Source organism: Humulus lupulus, unplaced genomic scaffold, assembly GCF_963169125.1.
Source record: "Humulus lupulus unplaced genomic scaffold, drHumLupu1.1 SCAFFOLD_74, whole genome shotgun sequence".
NCBI classification, from domain to species: domain Eukaryota; kingdom Viridiplantae; phylum Streptophyta; class Magnoliopsida; order Rosales; family Cannabaceae; genus Humulus; species Humulus lupulus.
In genome coordinates, this window is record NW_026908715.1 from 2,984 (window position 1) to 25,087 (window position 22,104).

The 22,104-nt window shown below is 38.7% G+C and overlaps 1 protein-coding gene and 1 non-coding gene across 2 annotated transcripts; one reads left to right on the forward strand and one right to left on the reverse strand.

Annotated features, from left to right (window-relative positions):
- Positions 1 to 6,779: 6,779 nt before the first annotated feature.
- LOC133810985 (uncharacterized) lies at positions 6,780 to 10,844 on the reverse strand. Its single transcript, XM_062246104.1, has 5 exons — positions 10,505 to 10,844; positions 10,052 to 10,369; positions 7,690 to 9,709; positions 7,382 to 7,596; positions 6,780 to 7,288 (listed from the first exon to the last, which is right to left on the reverse strand). Exons 1-5 carry the CDS (start codon positions 10,842 to 10,844, stop codon positions 6,780 to 6,782), a joined length of 3,402 nt encoding a protein of 1,133 aa, XP_062102088.1.
- Positions 10,845 to 11,168: 324 nt separating this feature from the next.
- On the forward strand, positions 11,169 to 11,275 carry LOC133810986 (small nucleolar RNA R71). Its single transcript, XR_009882623.1, has one exon. It is a non-coding gene; the product is annotated as a small nucleolar RNA R71 (small nucleolar RNA).
- Positions 11,276 to 22,104: the final 10,829 nt, after the last annotated feature.

The following is a 22,104-nucleotide window of genomic DNA, read 5'->3' on the forward strand; positions in this document are numbered from 1 at the left end:
GATTCCACAACTTAATAACAGTTACACAATTAATTCAGATACTTTCGTTCTAAATCAAAATTATGTCCAATATAACCAAAGCATAATTAAATCTCACTTCTCAGATTTTGACTTAAAAACATATGAATGTGACTAAAGATGGCCAATCAATAATCACTCTATAAGAACAGATTATATGGAATTGAAGAAGATTGAAGAAGAGGAAATTAAAATTGCATTAGGTCATAACAGAAATTCAAGAGATTCAATTGAACATCCTAAACAGAAAATTAGCTTATAGTCATAGTGCTAATCACAACAGAAATTAAAGATAACATCAGGAAGAAAAACATGTAAAAATACTCTAAGCTTGAGCCTTCAAAACCAGAACTCCTCCTTCGTCCGTACCCCCCTATTCCTCTCCTTTTCGAAATCTTAAAACCTAAGATTTCAAAAATTAAAGAAGCGGGCCGCGGCTCTACATGCACTATGCCGCGGCCCGTATCACAGATTCTGGGCAGGAGGTCCTTTTCATGCCGCGGCTCTCTGAAGCCATGCCGCGGCCCGCATCGACGAATTCTGGGCAGAGTACCCATCTATGTCGCGGCTCTATCTAGCCATGCCGCGGCCCGAAGACTTCCTGAAAAACAATGCTTCTGTTTCCCACCTAGCCGCAGCTCCCTTTTGCTCATGCCGTGGCTCTTAAGGGAAAACTCATTTCTTCAAGTTTTCATCCCAAAATTTCACCAACACTTCCAAATTGTGTTGAGAACCATTCTTGATCAAAATATGATGGAAAACTCGGTTATTTCTTCCCTTTCTTTGACATTTTCTTCCACATGCTCAATTCTTCTTGATATTCACAAAAACAACCAAACAAAGCATAAATCCGCGCTAAAACAAGGAAAAACAAAATAAAAGACTACTAAAAACATCACCAAAACATAATAAAAACTAGACTCATCACTATGCATAACTGTCAACTTAACATTCCAAGTATATCAACCATGTTCCATTCTTTCATCTCCCGCGAGGTTCGACCCATCATCGCGCCAATCTAAGCCTGGGTGTGCCCAACCTGTGGCGCATCCCCGAGGTTTCATACTCTCACCATAGATCAGATCCTTTATGCCATCACTCTATTCTTAACCACATCACACACATGCGTTTGGCATCACCAGATACCAATCCACTCTTGCCTTGTCTTCTGGATTATGATTTGACACCATTCATTCTATCTAACCCCAAGTTTTACTGTTCTTCCCATCTCTGATGTAGTTGTCTGCGGAGATACCTAAGCAATAAATAACGCGCTTGCCAGCCTTGTTATGCTTTCTGTTCTTCAGACGCTCTTCATTAACTTCTTCGTGACTTCAGATCAAACCTCCTCATACTTGTCCTTTCTTCTTGTAGCTCTCCTCTGAGTACTCCCAATGACCCAAACTGACACTTCGTAGAATCTTGCCTATGAGGTAGTCCATATATACCGCTCGTGAACTTGAAGGAGACTTGCTCATACCATTCCGATATTCTCTACTTAAGAACTTACCTGTGCCGCTGTAGCTTGAACCATTTTAGACCCTTTGTTACCAACCCCTCACACCTTACTTAGTACAAAATAAGAACTCCTGAAATGTCTCTTTCTTTGATTTTCTGCTGGTAATAACCAGGTCGTAGATCAACTCCTGGAGACATTGTCCCACCTTGTACCCAACATCCAACCTTTCATTCCTAACCGTTGACACCAACAATCCTCGCAATATAATACTCTGACTAACCCAAAATCACATTTCTTTAATTGCTTTAGGTAGTTCTTTCTGTCTGCCAGTGCCATCTTCCACAACATTTATGATACCAAATCTACCTGTAGCCCGACTCTATAATAACCCCAATCTTTCCTTATACCTATACAAGTTTCCCACTGATTAGCTCAGCTTCCATTCAGTCCAATTAAAGTACTCGAAATGATACCCCTTAAAATCCATGGTTTTCTCTTAGCAGACCCACTTCCACTCCGCCTCATGCTGCGGCTTTCTTAAGATGAACTTTACTACTCCCACTATGAACTTCTTAATTACTTGCATCCTAATTCATCTGCTAGAAATTCCTTATTCCTCCTCAATAAATGCTCTTACCCTCAGCTTCTCACATAGCACCCTTGAGGCAAACTCTCTAGGTACAACTCTCTCTCTCAGAACATTCTCAACACTGAGTTCCTCTAGCTCGTAACATTATTAAAACATAAAATATCCAATTAAGTACTCATCTTCGAGGAATCAGCCTCAAACTTCAAGTGCAGCGAGGCATTCTAATTTTTCGTTTCCTTACCACGAAAAATCCATCTTGACATACCGAATCATTTCCCTTAGAGATCGTGCCCTCACCCGACATCCTCTCAGGTGGCATCCTCTCCCTCAGGTGCAAACTAATAACCTCCCTGGTTCCTGTCACTATCTTACACCTATCTTTTCAATCATAAATCAGGTGCCTAGCACTGTCTGGGGTTCCTCTTACCTCAAAAACTGAGAATTTGCCCTTACTGAATTCTACCAATAGAGACACTGTCTTTCACATCCCTTGCCCAATAGCACTTATGCTCTTCACCTCATTCCACAGATCTCAAATAACATGGCTCTCTTTGCCACTCAAGTACCATCGAAGATCTAATACACTGAAGCGGCCCTAACACCCTGGACCATTCCATAATTTAATCCTTACATGGGTCATTATTTCCAACCACCACCACTTGCATAAATCTCCAAAGTGAGGTTTCCAACTCTTAACACTCACTAGCACAGGTTGTCATTGCCTTATCATTCCAAGTCGAGCTCATAGATTTATTAATCTCCTCGTCCTTATCGCTTATTTTCTCAAATCCTCATTTGAGTTCTTTCCAACTCATCATGCCAATATCTCAACCTGAACACCACTTCCTAGTGTCCTCCCGTCACAAATACTTAGCACAATCCTTTAGTTATGACCTTTCACCTCCATATAACCAAGAATGAAGTTAGCTTTGTCCGTTCACTAAACAATTCCCCGGCAACCCAAACTTTCCTCTCCAACCAGAGGTTAGCACTTCTTAAGCCTTCCAGTTACTATTCTTTATCTGTCTGTATCCTTATACTGTACTATTACCATTTACTCAAATTCTAGCGGACATCTACGGACTTTCAGGGTAGATGGAGTTTCCAACCCCAATTATCATCTGCAACTTTCCCATATTACGATACCAGGTCTACTTAACCGTCCCGAATGCAAACAATCTGAGCTCATCCACCACTGCTAACTAAACTTCTCTACCTTGAGGTTCACACTTCTGAATCAAACCACATCTAGGTCCAAAAATCACAATATTCATACACACATAAAGCATATTAAGCCAAATCCACAATAGCAAACATTTAATTACCCAATTATACCACAACTAAGTATACTCATACTTCACTATGCCCCTTACAGGCCAATAAACAAATATTACATATGGATTCTCAATTTAGGTAGTTAACCAAACACACTCAGTATGCAAACCATTATTCCAACATTCATCCACATGCATTAGCAACACTATCCAGCATACCCTAATCTCATCATGCAACAAGAAATAGTCAAGGGCCAGGCCCTATTAGTACCTCATGCATATGTTAATTCATTCATCATGCTCTATACAAGATAAACAGGCAAACAGGGCATTCAAATACATATTCAGACATATTAACCAATCTTACCAACCAACCCTGAGTTAAGCCTGTCACTGACTGCGTGTGTACATGTTCGGTTAATCTCCAGAACCAATAACCTTGGCTCGCTCTGATACCAAGTTGTAACGCCCTACTTCCTTAGAGCCGTTACTAAGTGAGTTTAAAAACGTGCTTTCATCTCGCTAATCGAGGTCTTAGATCAAACAGTGTAATTAAGCTATAAATAGAGGAAAAACCTTAGAAATATTAATTTCCATAGAAGATCATAGAAGGGTTTACACTTGGGATCCCAAAATACAGTTTAGGAATGTTTTCAACATATTAATTAAACCAAGTCGACTAGACGAAAAAACCAGAGTTTATCTACAAGCATCTCCCAAAATCCTCTGGCCGTGGTGGCTAGGCTGGCCGAACATGTACACGCGGCCTCACGCCTGCTGTACTCATGGTTGGTGGATCACTTCTGTACCCTTTTACCTGCACCATAGAGCATCTATGAGTCGAAGCCCAGCAAGAGAACCCACAAGCAGATAACATATGCAACACATATATCAAACATATAGACGTGCCACCAATGGCTAAACATGTACGGCCTAGCCGTCCCAAGCATTTACCAAGCCCTGGATTCGCGGACCATGCCATGAGGATATCACAGGTATCCTTCTGGGGACTCGCCCTGGCAAATCGCACTCCACGTGCTCAGCGCTGCTCCCGGCCCCTTTGTCGTTCTCGGCCTTGCACTCAATGTGCCCAACGCCGTTCCCGGACCTTCGCCGTTCTCGGTCTACACCGTTCCCGGCCCAAGCTGACCATTCACATCATAATTCACAAAGTATAACAAGCATACATAGAATTCTAGCATAATCAGATAAAGGGCTACGCCCCGCAGTTCTAACATATTGGGCTCAGCCCTGCATATTAATCCATTCAATCACACTGGGCTCAGCCCTGCATACTAGCTCATTCAAACACATTGGGCTCAGCCCTGCACACAAGCTCTATGGGAACAAGGGTTCTCTTACCTGAGTTTCGAGCTTTCCGAGCACCGATGTCCTGAGCACAGTCCACTAACGTGAGCCTCGTCGAAATCCTAGTCACAACACATAACAATATTCGACCATCAAATTCCAACCCAAAAAATAACTCCAAACCGTAACTCTAACCTCTGGGATCTTGAATTCTATCAATCCGAATGATAAAATCCATCCTGAGCCTTACCCTTTAAGTTCCCAAGTCAAAAATATCATTAAAATCCTCACTGACACTAAGGGCCGCAGCCCCTCCCACTAGAGCTGCGGCTAGCCTCAAAACAGAGGCTAGCTCTCCACTGACCACCACGCGGGCCACGGCGCGCTCAAATTCCCTCAGCCTCCCATGGTTGCGCGTGCATGTGGGCCGTGGCACACCCCTCCTAGGGCCGCGATGCTCCCCGCTGAACCCATAATTATTCTTCAATTTACTCCCTCTTCTTCAAGCCAATCCTCACCAAAACTCACCTATCTAACCCAGGTATTAAACACATATATTCCAACTCAATAATAACTCAGTAACAACATCAAAATCCATCAAAGTCTACTACAAAAATCCAACTAGAATACCCAAGAACTTATCAAACTTAACTAGCTTGCAACTCTTACAAACCAGTAGCAAACTAAAGCATAATCCTATGATTAAAACTTACCCTCTTGCTGAAATCAATCCTTGAAGTTGATCTTCAATTCCCCAAGCTTCAAGCTCCCAAGTTTCCTTAGCCCAAATCCTTGCTTAAACTAACTTGCACCAAATTCCTTTGAGTTGTTTCTTAGAGAGTGAAAGAGAGAGAGAGATGAGAATGGTAAGTGATGCTATCCTTAACTAAAAAACAGAGACTTAAGTCGGTTCCCAAAGCTTCTACATATTTGCCCTTTTTGTTTTATTTGACTTAAGTCTAAAGGGTTACCTCAAAGCTCGGGGTACCAAAACGTCCCCGAGGGCAAAATGGTAAATTTCCCCAATATTCCCGCCTAGACATTCTATCCTCAAATATATCTCCAAATATTTATTTTCATGCTACAATAATCCCATAACACCCCTAATACCCAAATTACCCCTCGACTCGCCCCGAGTCGGAGTCTCAACCCCATTGTGACCCTCTGGCCAACCGCTCCCCAGGACTGTCTCGGATCGTGCTGCACAGACATTTCACATATATATAACATATATCACATTCATGCCCCTAATATCCAGACGGGGCCCACATGCGCATTTAACTCACTAAACATGCATCACTATCTTATATTCACATTAAAGCGTAATAAATCACTTATTTCCCTCCAGGCACACTAATCAAGGCCTTAAGCCCGATTAGCAAATTCGGGTCGTTACAGCGCGCTCCTTCAAGCGCTGCGGCGCATCCCAAATTTTTTTCTGGGTACATTTTCAGGTGCCGCGGCACTTCCCATCTGCGCCGCGACACTTGCTGCATCCCGAGCCGCCTTCTCTATTTTTCTTCAAGGGTCGCGGCTCTTGTTCCATGCGCCACAACCCTCTCTTCAGACTTCAAGATTTTCATCATTTTTATTTTTTAATAGTTTTCACGATTTCCACGGTTATATTACATTCAAAAATACTAAAAGAAATAAAAACTAAAAAAAAAATATGTCCAACCATAACTAAAAAAAATAAAAACTAAAAATTGTTCATACTTTTTACAAATTAACTGAAATGAAAATTAAAAATAAACATAGGAATGCCTCCTAAGAGCGCTGTCGTTAACGTCATTTAGCCGGACGCTGCTTTAGTTTCAGATCAAATCAGTTCCAACTCGACCACGGACTTGCATGTCTCCACCGGACCCTCCAAGTAATGCTTCAATCTCTGACCGTTCACCTTAAAATCTCCCGTCTTCTCACTATGAACTTGCACTGCTCCATAAGGAAGTGAGACAACTACCGTGTACGGTCCTGACCATCGCGACTTCAATTTACAAAGAAAAAGTTTAACCCTGGAATTAAAGAGAAATACTTTATCCCCTGGTTGAAAATCCTTCCTTAATATTCTCTTATCATGAAAAGCCTTCGACTTCTCCTTATATATCTTCGCATTCTCATAAGCTTTATTTCAAAATTCCTCAAGCTCATTTAACTCCATAAGCCTATTCTGCCTCGCCATGAAGAGATCAACATTTAACTTTTTCACAGCCCAATAAGCTCTATGCTCCAGTTCCACCGGTAGATGACAAGCCTTACCAAACACCAATCGATATGGTGACATACCAATCAGAGTTTTAAATGCCGTGCGATAAGCCCAAAGTGAATCATCGAGCTTTTTCAACCAATCCTTCCTTGAAGTATTTACTGTCTTTTCCAAAATACCTTTTATTTCCCTATTTGATACTTTAGCTTGGCCATTTGCAATTGGGTGATAGAATAACGCCTTTCGATGACGAACACCATAGCGAGTACAAAGAGCAGCGAACCACTTATTGCAAAAATGACTTCCCCGATCACTAATAATAGCTCTTGGAGTACCAAATCGAGTAAAGATATTTTTATGAAGGAATTTAATAACTTCCTTCCCATCACAAGTAGGAGTGGCTGCGACTTCTACCCATTTAGAAACATAATCCGCTGTAAGCAAAATATATTTGTTATTATACGATGATGGGAAAGGTCCCATAAAATCTATCCCCCATACGTCAAATAGCTCAACTTCCAAAATACTAGTCATCGACATTTGATCTCTTCTTGATATATTCCTAGTTCGTTGACAACGATCACAACTTTTGACAAAATCATTAGCATCCTTAAATAATGTAGGCCAGTAAAACCCACTTTGTAAAACCTTCGCTGCTGTTCTTGTTCCGCAAAAATGATTGCCACAATGCAAACTATGACAGTGAGTTAAGATTGACAACATCTCCTCTTCGGGCACACATCTTCAAATAACTTGATCTGGGAAATGCTTATACAAAATAGGCTCCTCCCAAAAATAATGATTCACCTCCAAATAAAATTTCTTTAATTGTTGCCTTGTCATCTCAGGAGGTATAACCTTAGCAGCCAAATAATTAACGTAATCTGCAAACCATGGAACCTCGCAAACATTCACTTCAAACAACTGCTCATCCGGAAAAGCATCATTAATCTGAACATCTTTATTAAGAGAATTTTCCTCAACCTCTAAACGAGACAAATGATCAGCCACCAAATTCTCAGTACCTTTCTTATCCTTAATTTCCACATCAAATTCTTGTAATAACAAAATCCACCGAATAAGACGAGGCTTGGAGTCTTTCTTAGTCATAAGATACTTTATTGCTGAATGATCCGTATAGACAACCACCTTATTTCTAATCAAATATGGACGGAACTTTTCGAAAGCATAAACTATGGCTAGAATTTCTTTTTCTATTGTTGCATAATTTAGTTGAGCATCATTCAAAGTTCGACTAGCATAGTATACAGTTCGAAATACCTTATCCACTCGCTGCCCAAGAACTGCTCCAACCACATAATCACTAGTGTCGCACATAAGCTCAAACGGAAGGTCCCAATTAGGTGTACACACTATCGGCGCTGAAATGAGCTTCTCCTTGAGAGTCTTGAAAGCAATCAAACACTCGTCATTAAAATCAAAAGGAACCTCGTTCATTAACAAGGTAGACAGCGACTTTGAGATCTTAGAGAAGTCTTTAATAAATCTCCGATAAAACCCTGCATGGCCCAAGAAACTCCTCACTCCCTTAACTGCAATTGGAGGTGGCAAATTCTCTATAGTAGAAATCTTGGCCCAATCCACTTCAATTCCTTTCTTAGAAATTTTGTGCCCCAATACAATTCCTTCATTAACCATAAAGTGGCACTTTTCCCAATTAAGCACCAAATGCGACTCCTCACACCTTCTCAACACCATCTCCAAATTAGTCAAACACGTGTCAAAAGAGGACCCATACACCGAAAAATCATCCATAAAGATTTCAATCCACTTTTCAACCATGTCAGAGAATATTGCCATCATACACCATTGACACATGGCTGGTGCATTACATAACCCGAATGGAATCCTTCGAAAAGTAAAAGTCCCATAAGGACATGTAAACGTTGTCTTTTCTTGATCCTCCGGTGCAATTACGATCTGGTGATAGCTTGAGTACCCGTCTAAAAAACAATAGTAGTTATGCCCCGCCAACCTATCCAACATATGATCAATAAAAGGCAAAGGAAAATGATCTTTCCTCGTTGCCTTATTCAACTTATGATAATCAATACATATTCTCCAACCCGTCACAGTCCTAGTTGGAATCAGTTCATTGCTTTCATTCTTCACCACCGTCATACCCCCCTTTTTCGGTACTACTTGCATTGGACTTACCCAAGCACTATCAGAAATAGGGTAAATCACTCCAACATCCAACCACTTCAAAATCTCTTTCCTCACCACTTCCTTCATTGTTGGATTAAGTCTTCTTTGAGCATCAATAGTCGGTTTCGCCTTATCTTCCATAAGAATTCTTTGCATAACTGTTGATGGGCTAATTCCTCTTATATCAGCCAGAGTCCATCCTATAGTAGTTTTATGAGCTCGTAACACCCTCAAAAACTTCTCCTCCTCTACTTCCGAAAGAAATGATGAAACTATAACTGGAAGAGTCTCTTTTTCCCCAAGATAAGCATAACGGAGATGGTCTGGTAAAACTTTCAATTCTAACACAGGTGGCTTCAAAATCGATGGTAATGGTCTGTCTAGTCCTGTACCCAATTCTTCAAATTTCTTATGCTTCCATGGCTCAGCTGATTTTATCCACTTTAAATAACCCATCACTACTTCATTTTCCTCACCATCTACATCATCAACTGTAAGACTCAACTCAAGAGGATCCTCACTTAATTTTTTTCTTTCTACTACTTCTTCGACCACATCAACTGAGAAACAACTATCACTTGCTTTAGGATAAGTCATAGCCTTAAACACGTTAAATACTACTTCCTCCCCTTGAACTCTCAGCTTCAACTCTCCCTTTTGCACATCTATCAATGCTTGCCCAGTTGCTAAAAATGGTCTCCCCAAAATAAGAGGAACATTCTCATCCTCCTCCATATCAAGAACTATAAAATCTGCTGGAAATATGAATTTATCCACCTTTACGAATACATCTTCTATAATACCACGTGGATGCTTTACAGATCTATCAGCCAGTTGTAATGTTACTGTGGTTGGCCTAGCTTCACCCAAACCAAGCCTACGGAATATCGACAAAGGCATTAAATTAATACTCGCCCCCAAATCACAAAGTGCATGCTTACATTCAAACTCCCCAATAGTGCATGGAATGGTAAAACTCCCAGGATCTCATAACTTTTGAGGAAGCTTTCTTTGCAAAATCGCACTACATTCTTCTGTTAACGCCACTGTTTCATAATCGCCCATCTTTCTCTTATTAGAGATAATCTCCTTCATAAACTTTACATAGCTAGGAATATGTTCTAATGCTTCTGCGAATGGTATATTTATATGTAGCTTCTTGAACACCTCTAAAAACTTTGCAAACTGCTTATCCAAATTATGCTTGCGAAGTCTTTGTGGATATGGAACTCTAACATGATGCTCAATATTTACAGGTGGGGTCTCCTCTTCTTCCTTAAGGTCTTCAGTAACCTTTTTATCATCCAACTTCTTCTCTTCTTCTTCTGACTGACTCTTCTTTAGCCCTTCATATCTTGTTCCACTCCTCAAAGTAATAGCTTGGCACTGTTCTTTAGGATTAACTTCTGTAGTGCTAGGCAAATTTCCTTGAGCTCTATTAGTCATTAATGTAGCCAATTGCCCTATTTGAGTCTCCAAACTTCTTATGGATGCCCTAGTTTCAGTCATGAATTGGTTAAGTACATCAGGTTGGGTTTCAGCTGGTTTCATTGACATTTGAGGAGGTGGTCTATTTTGTGGTTGATAATAGCCAGGTGGAGGATTTTGGTGTGCATATTGCTGTGGATAAGGTGGCCTATTTATGGTAGGTTGATTTGGTGGCTGAGGTGGAGGATAAGGTTGGAGAGTGTTTTGATTGTTAGACCAGGAAAAATTTGGATGGTTCTTCCAAGCTGGGGTGTAGGTCATGGAATGGGGATTATTAGGTTGCCTTTGGTAATTTCCTATTGCTTGGACTTCTTCCATGGGCATGTTATTCATGTCTATAGCAGGGCATTGGTTTGGTTGATGGGTTGTACCACACACTTCACAAAGGTTTTGAACTTGCAGAGCTTGAGATGGGGGTGTAGTCTTTTGTAATTGCTTCGTCAAGATATAGCATCCAATTCCATCATTCCAGCCACTTTCTTTGATTGCCCCCTTTCAGTTGGCCATTGATAATTATTCATAGCCATCTCCTCTAATAGCTCATATGCCTCATTAGAACTTTTACTCATAAAGGCACCTCCCGCTGTGGCATCTATAATTGTTCTAGTCGTCCCATTCAACCCATTATAAAAATTTTGTACCAACATCCACTTTTCTATTCCATGGTGTGGACACTTCCTTAACAACTCCTTAAAGCACTCCCAAGAATCATACAGTGACTCTCCATCCAACTGATAAAAATTATTAATCTCACCCCTTAACTTTGCAGCCTTTGCTGGAGGAAAGAACTTGGCAAGGAATTTCTGAGCTAACTCCTCCCATGTAGTGATAGAATTCGCTTGTAAGGATATCAGCAAACTTTTCGCCCTATCCCTCAGTGAAAATGGGAATAGCCTCAGTCTTATAGCATCATCACTCACCCCATTCATCTTGAACGTTGCACATAACTCCAGAAAATTAGCTATGTGTAAATTAGGGTCCTCCATCGGCATACCTCCAAACTGAAAAGTTGTTTGAACCATCTGAAGGATGGCTGGCTTAATCTCAAAGTTGTTGGAAGCAATGGTTGGAGGTCTAATGCATGAATGCACTCTTGTAACAGTAGGAAGTACATAATCTCTTAATGTTTGCGCCCCTTGCTCCCTTGGAATTTATGCAGCCCCTTGACCATTATTAGCACCATTTCCCAAATTGTCAGCCATGGTGAATTCCAATTTCCTTTTTATTTTCCGGTTCTGTCTGTACATTCTTTCAATTTCCCAATCTATTGGTATAATCTGTTTTTGTCTATTGCTTTGCATATACCAACAAGTCCTGAAACACAAAAGAACCTTGATCCGAATAAATGTAAAAAAAATAAAAATAAAAAAACAAATCAAAATTAGAACAAAAATTAACTTATTGATATTAATAAAAACAGTCCCCGACAACGGTGCCAAAAACTTGATCTCCAAAAATTAACACGCAAGTATACGCGGTCCAATCAAGTAATATATGATAAGTAAAGTGTCGATCCCATGAAGACTGCTATTAATTACCAATAATTAACCTCTAATTCTAATTGATTTAAATAATAATTTCAGATTTATAAATAAAATAATTATTACTAAAAATTAAGAAAACTATTAAGCACTTAAAGAAATGCAGAGATGCAATTTGATTTAATTCAATGGATGTAAAAGCTAGGGCTTTAGTTTCATCAACCATCCATTTATGATTTCTAACCAATTCTCAATATTTCTTAATTCTATTGTGGTAGCAGATTACAATTATATATTATAGTCTTGTTAGGATCTATAATTATCTACAATATATTATTTCCTACGTCTCTGTGGTAAATCAATATATTGCAGGCTTTAAACACATAATCCCTAAACTACACAATTCATAGAAGTACTTTCGTCTAATATAAAATTATGATTATTTACCTATAGAATAATTATCCTTCTCTTTTCAGAGTATAGGTTAAAATCATATAAACATGTAAATGATGATCAAGCATTCACAAACATTAAGCATAAGATAAATAATCCACAGCAGAAGAAAGAAATTCAGGAAAATTTCAGTAAGAAATCAAAAGTTTCAAGAAGAATCCACTAATACCCTAATAACAAGATTACTTCAATGCAAACATAATAGAATCAATCAAATTAAATATAAACATAAACTCCAGAAAAAAGAATACTGAAGAAATTAAGAAATCAAACTCTAGGTCTTCAATGTTCTCCTCAGTCTCTAATAACTTCTCCACACCTCTAATAATGAATGAATCTCCTAATTAACTCTTAAAAACGTATTTAAAACGAAACCCTAAAATATCTAACAATTTTTCCCTTCTGCAGGCCACGTATAGACACACGCTCCGCGGCCCTAGCATTCAAGCGCCGCACCGCGCCGCGCCTCTTTGGGTTTGCGCAGCCTGCTCTCTGCTTTCAGCGAGCACTGCGGCCCTTCAAAACTCTAGAAAATGGCCCTCTCTGCTTATTCCTTGCGCCGCAGCTCTTCATTCAAGCGCCGCAGCCCCTCGAATTTTCCCAAAAACTTGTTCCCAAACTTCGAAACAAACAATTATCTTCACAAATGAATCTTCAACTTTCTTCTTGTCAACTTTTAGCATAAATTTCCCAATTTAACCTGATTTTCCAGCCATTTCCCAAACTTCACGTTTGCTTCTCCTATTTCCTGCAAACATACCAAAACAAGCATAATACCGCATAACACTCTACCAAAATGACTCAAACTTACCCTAAATACATGTTAAAAACTATGCTAAAAACAGACTCATCAATATCTGGATGTTTGAATGTGCATGATTATAATTATGTTGGTGACTGTTGATGAGGCATGTTGAGTGCTCTCTATACGGACATTGATTGCATTATAAATGTCTGACAACATGGCTTACTTGTGAATGACACTAACTTATTTGTGAGAATCGACAATGGTGTTTAGTATTGGTCGTGAAGCCTTGACTTATCAATCATGATCGGCAATAGTACTGAGCGCTGGTCATATGGAATTGACTTATGAGTCAAGAGCGGCATTAGCGTTCTGACCGCAGGCCGAAATATTAGATCTAATCAACATGAGCATGAAATGATTAACCAACCTATTGGTCGAAGAAAAACTAAAGCGCTTGGCTAACCTAAGGCTAGTTACTCAGAGCCTGGGCTAAAAGGCTCAGGTGATTGACATGTCACATGGCTTAGGGCGTAGGACCCCAGAGAGACTTATTAGTCATCTATTCAAGGCGCAGTTCCCCAGAGAGGCTTATTAGTCATCTATTCAGGGCGTCGTTCCCCAGAGAGAATTATTAGTCATCTATTCAGGGCACAGTTCCCCAGAGTGACTTATTAGTCATCTATTCAGGGTGCAGTTCCCCAAAGAGACTTATTAGTAATCTATTATGGGCGCAGTACCCCAGAGAGACTTATTTGTCATCTATTCAGGGCGTAGTTCCCCAGAGAGACTTATTAGTCATTTATTCAGGGAGCAGTTCCCCAGAGAGACTTATTAGTCTTCTATTCAGGGTGCAGTACCCCAGAGAGACTTATTAGTCATCTATGCAGAGCGCAGTTCCCCAGAGAGACTTTTTAGTCATCTATGCAGGGTGCAGGACTCCATAAACATTTATTTGTACTTTCCTACATGCTTGAATAGTGTTATTACTTCTATGCATTCTTATTATGATTTGATGACATAATATTAACTGCTTATGAACATGTGTTTAAGTTTTCTTGCTGATCTTCGGCTCACAGGTGCTATGTGGTGCAAGTAGAGATAAATGAAAGCTAGACTATAACGCCCTACTACCCAGGGACCGTTACATTTTTCATTTTAAACGATGATAAACTTGCTAACCGAGCCATTTGACCATAATCGTATAACTAAATGTGATTAATAGTTTAGGGTTAAAATTTTTGGTCAAAGATACAACGTTTCATTAAAACGTTTACTATATACATTGAGATCTCGAAAATATATTTTAAAGGTTAATTACAATAAGATATTTACAACCAGTCGACCTAAGTGGTAAATTAGGGTTTAACCCTAGTTCCTCTTCAAACCCTCGGCCGTGGTGGTCGAGCAGCCGCATATGTACACATCGTCACCTAAGCTCTCCAACTCAAGGATGATCCAGCTTTCTTTTGCCTTTACTTGCACCACATAGCACCTGTGAGCCGAAGCTCAGCAAAATAAACTCAATATGCTCATGAACATGTAATAACATGTTACTAAATCATAATAGGCATGCCTAGCAGTAATAACCCTACTCATGCATGCAAGCAAGTCCAAATAAATGATTACGGGGTCCTGCGTCTGAATAGATGACTAATGAGTTAATCTCTGGGGATCTGCTTATTGAATAGATGACTAATGAGTCAATCTTCGTGTGGGTGACTAATGAGTCACACCCTGTATAGGTGACTAATGAGTCACACTATGTATAGATGACTAATGAGTCTATCTCTGTATAGATGACTGATAAGTCTATCTTTGAGGTAGATGACTAATAAGTCTTTCTGTATAGATGAATAATAAGTCTACCTTTATGTAGATGACTGTGTATAGATGACTAATAAGTCTACCTTTATGTAGATGACTGATAAGTCTATATCTGTATAGATGACTAATAAGTCTATCTCTGTGTAGATGACTGATAAGTCTATCTCTGAATAATTGTCTAATAAGTCACTCTCTGAGAAAGGTGACTAATGAGTCACACTCTGAATAGGTGACTAATGAGTCACACTATGGATAAGTGAATAATGAGTCACTTTCTAAATAGATGACTGATAAGTCTACCTTTGTATAGATGAATGATAAGTCTATCTCTTAATAGTTGACTAATAAGTCTCTCTCTAAATAGATGACTGATAAGTCTATCTCTGTATAGATGAATAATAAGTCTATCTCTGGGATCCCACGCCCTCCTAGCCATGAGATGGTATAGTCACTTGAGCTTATAGCCCTGACTCTATGTAACTAGCCTTTAGACTAGACAAGTGCTTTTAGTTTTCATCGATCTTAAGGTCGGTCAAGCATTTCATGCTTATGATGATAATGCTTATAATCAATTAGATCTAATCTTTTCGGCTTGCGTTAAACATGCTAATACCGTTCTTGACTCATAAGCCAATACCATATGACCAGTGCTCAGTACTATTGTCGAACTTGACTAAAAAGTCACAACTTCACAGTCAATACTGACACCATTGCCGATTCTGACTAATAAGTCAGTACCACTCACAAGTAAGCTAGATTGCTAAGCATATAATATGTAATCAAGGTCCACATATAGAGCACTCAACATGCCTCATTAACAACCATGCATGTCACATACTGGGTGCAATTTTCTTACATCTGGTTCGAGCGTGAAAAATAAAAGAATGACCATTTGAGAACAATCAATCCTTTGGTCCCTTAGCGGTCACCTAGTCATAAAAAATATGAAATCCCATTAATAAAATAAATCAGTAAAATGTTTATAATCTAAACCTCGCTCTCGGAACCACTCCCGTGCTCTCGGGACTTTCTATTCACCCAAATGGGGTAGTGGAACCATCCTCTGAGCCCCCAAAGTCCTCCCAAACCCTAAAAATGGGACTTGCTGAAAGTGACATGGCGTTGGGGCACTCCTGGGTAGCGTTGGGGCATTGCCCCAAGTCAGAGAGCACCCTTGATCTCCTTTACCTAGCACTGGGGCTCCAGAAGTGGCGCTAGGGCGCCACTAACAGACCAGAAAAATTATGGTCTTTCTCCCTTGCGTTTTCCCTTGAATACTAAGCTTCAAAACCAACCTAAACACCATCTAAACTTATAGTTTAATCCCAAAACTTCATCTATACCTCAACCTCATCAAAACCCAACCAAACTTTCTCAAAACCTCATTGATTTCCCACAGCTAGCATCAAACTATAAACTCGGTAAAAGCTGAACAAAAACAGAGGAAACTAAGGATCAAAGCTTGGAGAATCATTACCTTAAGAACTCAAGAGCTTCCTAGCAATGCCCAAAGAAATTCCCTAGCTTAAACTTCTCAAATCCTAGCTTTTCCACCAAAGAAATTCAAAGAAAAGATAGGGAGAGAGATGATCGAGTGAGTGAGTGAAGAGGCCCTATTTTTGCCTTAATATTCTACAGCTTTTTGGTTTTTTTTTTTTAAAACATATCCTAAGGTCAAATGACATAAATTCCCCCAACCTATTTATTTCCTTTTTAAGCCACCAAGGGCAAAATTGTCCTTTCCTGTCTATCTCGTTAATTATAATTAACGTCCTCCAATTCCCACTATTCCCAATATTCTCAAATACTAATAAATCATATCCCATTACCCTAGAATTCTCGGTAATATACTAATCATTAAATTACCCCGAGACTCACCTCGAGCCTGGAAATAACCCCGTTATGACCAAACCGCTAACTTGCATTCAAAGATCGTTTCATGCCGAATAGCTCAAACAAATCCACATTATAATGTGACCTCATTCATAATTCACCAACACGCATGAAAATATACAAATATGCCCTCAACGGGCCAAATTACCAAAATGCCCTTATAATGAAAAGTGGACCCATATGCATGCATTTATCATCATATAATAATATAACTCACATAATCATGCATATAATCATTTAATGGCATAATTAATCAATTATGGCCCTCCTGGCCTCCTAATCAAGGTCCTAAGCCTTATTAGGAAATTTGGGCTATTACATAGACCATCCTTGAGTTGGAGAGCTTAGGTGATGATGTGTACATATGTGGCTGCTCGACCACCACGGTCGAGGGTTTAAAGAGGAACTAGGGTTAAAACCTATCTTGCCGCTTAAGCCAGCTGGTTGTAACTCTTTTATTGTAATTAACCTTTAAAATGTATTTTGGGATCCCAATGTATATAGTAAACGTTTTAGTGAAACGTTGTATCTTTGACTAAAAATTTTAACCCTAAATCGTTAATCACATTTAGGTACACGATTATGGTCAAATGACTCGGTTAGCGAGTTTAGCTCTGTTTAAAATACACATCGTAGCAGTCCCTAGGTAGTAGGGCATTACAGTTATCCCAAGGAGAACAACTTAGTAGGGGTAGCAATAGTAATGGATCTTCAGGAAAGACTCGAATTGGGCCATATGGGTGTGTCAGTTGTGGCCAACAGGGTCATAAGAACAAAGATTGCCCACAATGACAATAGAGGTTCCAACCATCACATGGAGGACCCATAGGGAGTTATGCTAGGTCCACTCCTTTCACAAGACAACCTAGGAGTAACCGGTCTTAGCCTTCATCCTATAGTTTCACACTCGCACTAGGGCAACAATCCCAATATCAACATCAGTTCATGCCCCAAGGTTCAGGATTCAACCAGGGGTACTCACAGAGTTTCCAAACTCTTATTTCTGCTAGGAGTCAGAGAGGATTCAATCAAGGAGGATGTTCTGGTGCAAGCACAAGCCATCATGGTCAAGGAAAAAGGAAAGCAAATGGAAAATCCTCTGGTCAAGCCTATGCTCTTGGTGGTCATGATGTGTAAGGAGGAACATGGCAAGGAGTTGTGGATGGTAGGGTTCTTATCTCACACTATTGAGCTCATGTATTATTTGATACTAGTGCATCACATTCTTTTATATCACTAATGTTTGCTAGCATGTTGGCTTTGAGTTGGGAAACTTTTAGTCTTACATTGTAGTTGATTGTACCTATGGGAGGGCATGTTGAAGTATCAACCATATGTAAATCAATTTGTATTGTGTTTGAAGGGCATAAGTTGTTAGGAAACCTGATAGTGTTACTTATGAGACAATTTGATGTGATTATTGGCATGGATTGAGTGTCTAAGTACCAAGCCATTGTAGATTGCTCACACAAAAGGGTGACTCTTTTAACTCCAAGTGGAGATTTCATTGTATATCGAGCCAACATGAATGCAGTAAGGCAGAATCCTATCCTTAAGGTATGTTTAGGTGGGAAAAGAAACTTAGAGTGTTATGGGAGTCTATTTACAATTGAGGATGAGTCTAGAACTCTAGATAAGTTTCATTGGATGTCAGTGGTTAGTGGCTTTCCATATGCATTTCCTGAGGATTTGCAAGGACTACCACCTGATAGAGTGATGAGTTTTACATTGATTTGATTCCGGGACTCAACCGATTTCTACTACACCTTATCGCATGGCACCTGCAGAGTTGACTAAATTGAAAAAGCAATTGGGTGAGCTAATGGATAAAGGTTACATTAGGAACAGTACTTCCCCATGGGGAGCTCTAGTTTTGTTTGCCAAGAAAGCTGATGGGACCTTGCGACTGTGCGTCAATTATAGGAAATTGTATCAGATGACAATTAAGAACAAGTATTCTTTGCCAATGATAGATGAGTTGCTTGATAAGCTCGGAGGTTCAAAGTGTTTTTCCAAGATTTATTTGAGGTTAGACTATCATCAATTGATGATTAAGGAATAGGATATTCCTAACTGCTTTCAGAACGCGTTATGGACACTTTGAGTTTTTGGTGATGCTATTTGGATTGACGAATGCACCTGCAACATTTATGGACCTTATGAATAGAATCTTTAGACCATATTTGGATAAGTTTGTGGTTGTTTTTATTGATGAAATTTTTGTGTATTCCAAGACACATGAGGACCATGCAGAACATTTAACAATTGTGTTACAAAATTTGAGAGACCATGAATTATATGCTAAGTAAGAGAAATATGGCTTTTGGATGACCGAGGTAAAATTCTTAGGGCATGTAATATATCAAGGAGGCATTATTGTGGATCCTACAAAGATAAATTCTATCTTGCAGTGGGAAAGACCAAAGAGCGTTACTGAGGTTCGAAGTTTTCTTGGGTTAGCAGGTTATTATTGTTGCTTTGTGGAGAATTTTTTTCGAATTGCTATGCCTTTAACAAAGCTAACAAGAAATGATTTAAAGTTCATGTGGGATGATATTTATGAGTAAGCTTCCAGAGAACTTAAGTAAAGATTGAGTATGGGGCCTGTTCTCACTGTGCCTAACAATGATGAACTATATGTTGTATTTGATAACTCTACAAAATAGAGTTATTTTTACCATATTTTATATGTTAATTGTTGCTTAGTTCTTGAGTTTTTAAATAATTTATTTAGTTTTTATGTAATTTTTAATTTATTAGTCTTACTGTAGTTTTCTAGATTTTTATATGTTTTTATAGATATTTTATTATAATATGTTGTAATTTAATTATATGAAATTTGTATTGTTAAGATAGAAGTTAAAAATGTAATTCTTTTGAACTTAAATGCTATATTAAATTAAGTTATGATCAATATTTTCAAATAATTCATATGATTTATTTATAATTGAAAATATGTGATTGTTATTTAATTGATTTTTATCTTGTAGGAATTATATTGTATTTTTGGAGAAAAAAGTAAAATCAAAAGTGGTATTTGTGAGGAAAGAAAAAATGGCATTGGCATTTTCCCAATTGGGCCTGCCACCTCTGGCCCACGTGCACCTCCAAGCAATCTCTCCCAGCCGTACAGATCCAAGCAGCTCCCCACCAGCACTTCTCAGCCGTGACCTCAGGAGGCCCCAAATGCCACCCATTCCTTCTCCACCAACGCCAACTGTCACCCATTTAACATCACACCTGATGCCTCAAACCTCCCAGCTGAAGCTTTTCTCCAAACCGAGCAGCAAAGCAGCATCACCAAAGCCTCCCTCTAGCCTTCCGTACGGGCCCAAGTAGCCATCACGCCATTCTTCAGCTGCCATTTTCCAGCAGCCCAATTGGGCCTCCAAACCATACTGCCCGCCTGGCCATTCCTCCTGCCCAGCCCACCAGGCCCAACAGCCTCTTCACGCATGCCAGCCGCCTGCTACCAGCAGCCTAATAGCTGCATTTTGTCATTTTTGAGTCTAAAATTGCCTAAGTGTACCATTTGTCCCCTATGCTCAAAATGCCACTTTGTACCCATTTTTCTACACATTTTTCACCACAACATCATCATTACACCCTATAATTTACCTCTACATACCATATTTATTTTATTTAATTAATCTAATCAATTTAAATTTATTATTTTAATAATCTCACTTTGGCTATAAATATGGATTTTCAAGACCATTTTAGGGGGCTTAATGTTTTGGTTACCATCTTTTTCTCTCACTTTCTCTATACCATTCTCTCTTCCATTTGGGTTTTTCAAGAGCATTTTGCAAGTATGTATGTCATTTATTTTGTAATTTCTACTCTAGTTATGTGCTTCTAATCTTTTTCATAAGATTATTACGATCATGATGAAGCAACTTGTAACTAGGTAATATTTATGTTGTATGTTGATTTCCCTTGTAATACAACAAAGTTTAGGGATTTTTCTTCCACATATATTTCTTTCATCTTAAATATCTTGTATTTTAGATTGTTAGAACATATTTACACTTTTTTTTTTCATTAGTGCATAAACATAATATTCTTTGTGTAAGATGTGTCATTAAATTGTACACATCCATGCTTAGAACAAAAATATTATGTTTTGCCTTATAAATAATGTTCATTGATTTATTTGTTATTTCATTAGATTGATTTACACTAAATGCTTTGAAATTATACTTTTGAAAAGTGAAGAAAAATCCTATCTTTTTATAAGAAATTTGTGCTTAAAATTATAAATCTTTTTGGAAAATGATAGTTTAAATTATTTTAACTATCACTAAAACTTGGGAATCAATATACTAATAAATATTATTAAACTTACATTTTGTGGATTCTAGTATCTTAATAATCTTTTCTTTTAACACTTATTTTCAACTCATTATTGCTTTATTTTTATTCTCTTAAATAGCTTTATTTTTCAATCTTTTATTTTATGTTCATAATATTAAAACTCATCAATCTTTGGAGCTAGGTTAGAATTTATTATTTTTGATTTAAAATAGTTTCATTTTCGATTTTAGAAAACTCCTTTGGGTTCGACATCCTTGCTTACACGATCACTATTCTATATGGACGATTCGTGCGCTTGCGATTTATAAATTTTTAAACACACCCGTTTTGGGTCGATCAGTATTCACCACTTCATTGGGATGAGGTTGGTGAAAGACAATATTTAGGACCTGAGTCTGTAAGAGAAGCAACTGAAGAAGTAGAAAAGATAAGACAATGAATGGTTGCCGCTCAAAGTCGTCAGAAGAGCTATGCCGAAGCTAAGAGGCGAACTGTTGGATTTTCAGTAGGCGATCAAGTCTTTCTCAAAGTTTCTCCAATGAAGGGGATTATGCATTTCAAAAAGAAAGGAAAGTTAAGCTCGAGGTTTATAGGTCCTTTTGAGATATTGGACAAAGTAGGGCAAGTAGCATATCAGTTGGCTTTACCACCATCATTAGCTGAAACACATAACGTTTTTCATGTATCGATGTTGAGAAAATACATATCAGATCCATCCCATGTTCTCGATTACAAAGCTCTGGAGTTAAAACAAGATTTCAGTTATGAAGAACGACCATTACGCGTTCCAGAGCGAGGAACTAAGGAGTTAAGGTCCAAAAATGTCCCTATGGTTAAAACCTTGTGAAGCTATAGCACAGAAAGAGAGGCAACATGG

Coding starts and splice junctions, on each gene's coding strand:
- LOC133810985 (XM_062246104.1), bottom strand. CDS start 10,844: ATGAATAACATGCCCATGGAAGAAGTCCAAGCAATAGGAAATTACCAA. Junction 9,710..10,051: donor AGTGGCGTTAACAGAAGAAT/GTAGTGCGATTT, acceptor GACCATTTTTAG/CAACTGGGCAAGCATTGATA. Junction 7,597..7,689: donor ATACCTCCTGAGATGACAAG/GCAACAATTAAA, acceptor AGTTATTTGAAG/ATGTGTGCCCGAAGAGGAGA.